Source organism: Chaetura pelagica, unplaced genomic scaffold (assembly GCF_000747805.2).
Source record: "Chaetura pelagica isolate M959 unplaced genomic scaffold, ChaPel_1.0 scaffold55, whole genome shotgun sequence".
NCBI classification, from domain to species: domain Eukaryota; kingdom Metazoa; phylum Chordata; class Aves; order Apodiformes; family Apodidae; genus Chaetura; species Chaetura pelagica.
The window spans coordinates 1,147,818-1,149,749 of NW_009953571.1; the positions used below are offsets into that span (position 1 = coordinate 1,147,818).

At 42.9% G+C, this 1,932-nt stretch overlaps 1 protein-coding gene across 1 annotated transcript in view; it reads left to right on the forward strand.

Annotated features, from left to right (window-relative positions):
• HSD17B12 (hydroxysteroid (17-beta) dehydrogenase 12) overlaps nucleotides 1-1,420 on the forward strand; it is a 56,418-nt gene extending 54,998 nt beyond the window's left edge. The window contains exons 10-11 of the mRNA XM_009999583.1: nucleotides 858-1,007; nucleotides 1,316-1,420. Coding sequence (XP_009997885.1) covers nucleotides 858-1,007; nucleotides 1,316-1,420 — 255 coding nt within the window. The remainder of the gene's footprint in view (nucleotides 1-857; nucleotides 1,008-1,315) is intronic.
• The last annotated feature ends 512 nt before the right edge of the window (nucleotides 1,421-1,932 follow it).

Sequence of the window (1,932 nt, forward strand, 5' to 3'; positions counted from 1 at the left end):
AAAGAGTGTTGCGTCCTAGTGTGCAACTATACATGCATTCCCTTTCTTTCTCCAGTGCATGAGCTGGGGATGTGTGGAATGTGGTTTTGGATTCCGCAGATCTGTCTTGCCCTACCATGGACATGCCTTTGTGGTACCAGTGTTTCTCTGTCAGCCACATACCCATGCCACTTCCTTTTGCTTTTCCGTTATGCCAGGGCCTGGTAGTTCTGAGACCCACTGTCATTTTTTCTGTTTCTTCCAAACATTGCTGTAGAAGCACATTAACTCTGCTCCATTTCTTGGCTATTCCTTATGTCCTTGAGGTCTTCCACTTTGGTACTGATATCTCCTTCTTCCTCCAAGCCCTTCTGTGAAGAGCTCAATTTTCTAAGTCTCCTGATGTTCAATTTCCTCTTTGCCTCTCTGTACAAGCCAAACAGAGCATCTGGTTAGTCAAGTATAAAATCCCTGTCTTGGGTTCTGTGCTTCCTTCCCAGGCAAACATTGGGATTTTACCACAGAGAAGGAGCACTACAGCATTTTCTGTTAAAAAGCTGGAATGAAGTTTTGAACTAAAAAATTTTAAGGAAGTCTTTTCAGCCACAGGTTTGCAAGAGTAGTTTTTCTAGGGCCCCAACTGGGAATGCTGACTGTCAGCAGACCACTAAACTATCCAAACATGGCTTACAAGGCATTTGATTAAAAAGGGTTTTCATACCGTACATTGTGAACTTATAGCCAGAACCACGAAGAAGGCTGTTTCAGCTAGAATTCAGTATACAGGTTACCTAATTTCCAGTGATTCTAGTTTATTAATGGATCCTTAAGTTAATCTGAAAGCATTCTGTGCTTAACGTGATCTTTCCTGTGTGCAGAGTGTTCTACCGTATTTCGTGGCAACAAAAATGACCCAGATCCGCAAGCCGACCTTCGATAAGCCCACTCCTGAGACCTATGTCAGAGCTGCCCTGGGCACGGTCGGCCTGCAGACCCGGACCAACGGGTGCTTGCCCCATGCACTCATGGTAAGTCCCCTTGGAAAGCCTAAGATCTGGAATGTCCTTGGGATGTGCTCATTACGGAAGTGTTCAAGGCCGGGTTGGATGGGACTTTGAGAAACCTGGTCTAGTGGGATGGGGGATTGGAACTAGATGATTTTGAAGGTCCCTTCCAACCCAAACCATGCTGTGATTCTATGAACAGTTTTTAATATTAAATATTTTTGTAATTCAGCTTCTAACCATAACTTGGTAATAATACCTGTGGGTAATGGTTAGATTTTGCTTGGTACAAGGTATAAAAAGCTGAGACTTTTCCTCCCCTCTTTTTTTAGGGATGGATGTTCTCTTTTCTACCTACACCTGCTGTCTTTCATATTCTCATGAAAACAAACAAACAAATACGGGCTCGTTTTTTGAAAAAAATGAAGCAGAAGTAAGCTGGAGGCAACTTGATCTCAGAAACCTGGAACTTCTGTAGGTTCCACACCCATGGTGGAGCACCAAGTAGACTTAATGTTTTAAATATCTGCAATCGTAGGTGTGCTTTATAGCAAGCAAAGTTCATGTTCTGAGGATACAGGTGAAACAGGACTGTTAATTTCTAATACTGACTTTAAAATAGGCTTTATTTGCTTACAGATCTTATTGGGGGTGGGAAGTGCTTTGGACTAAAATTGCAGTGTGCTTCAAGAAGTACTTACATGGACTTGGTCAGACTGTTGCGCTGTTGAGTAACAGCTTGGTTATATAGTGTCCATCACATCTTTGTATTCTGCACACAGGCAAAGGGCAGGAATAAGGTAATTCTTATGTATTCCTGGACAGGTTGGGAGGAGTGGGGAGGGAGCATATTTAGTTCAAAAGGTGACCTGGTACTTTTGACAGAGTGTAACTTTTTCCCAGCTTAGAATTTGGGTACTTGCAGAGATTCTGTATTGTCAGCCAGCTC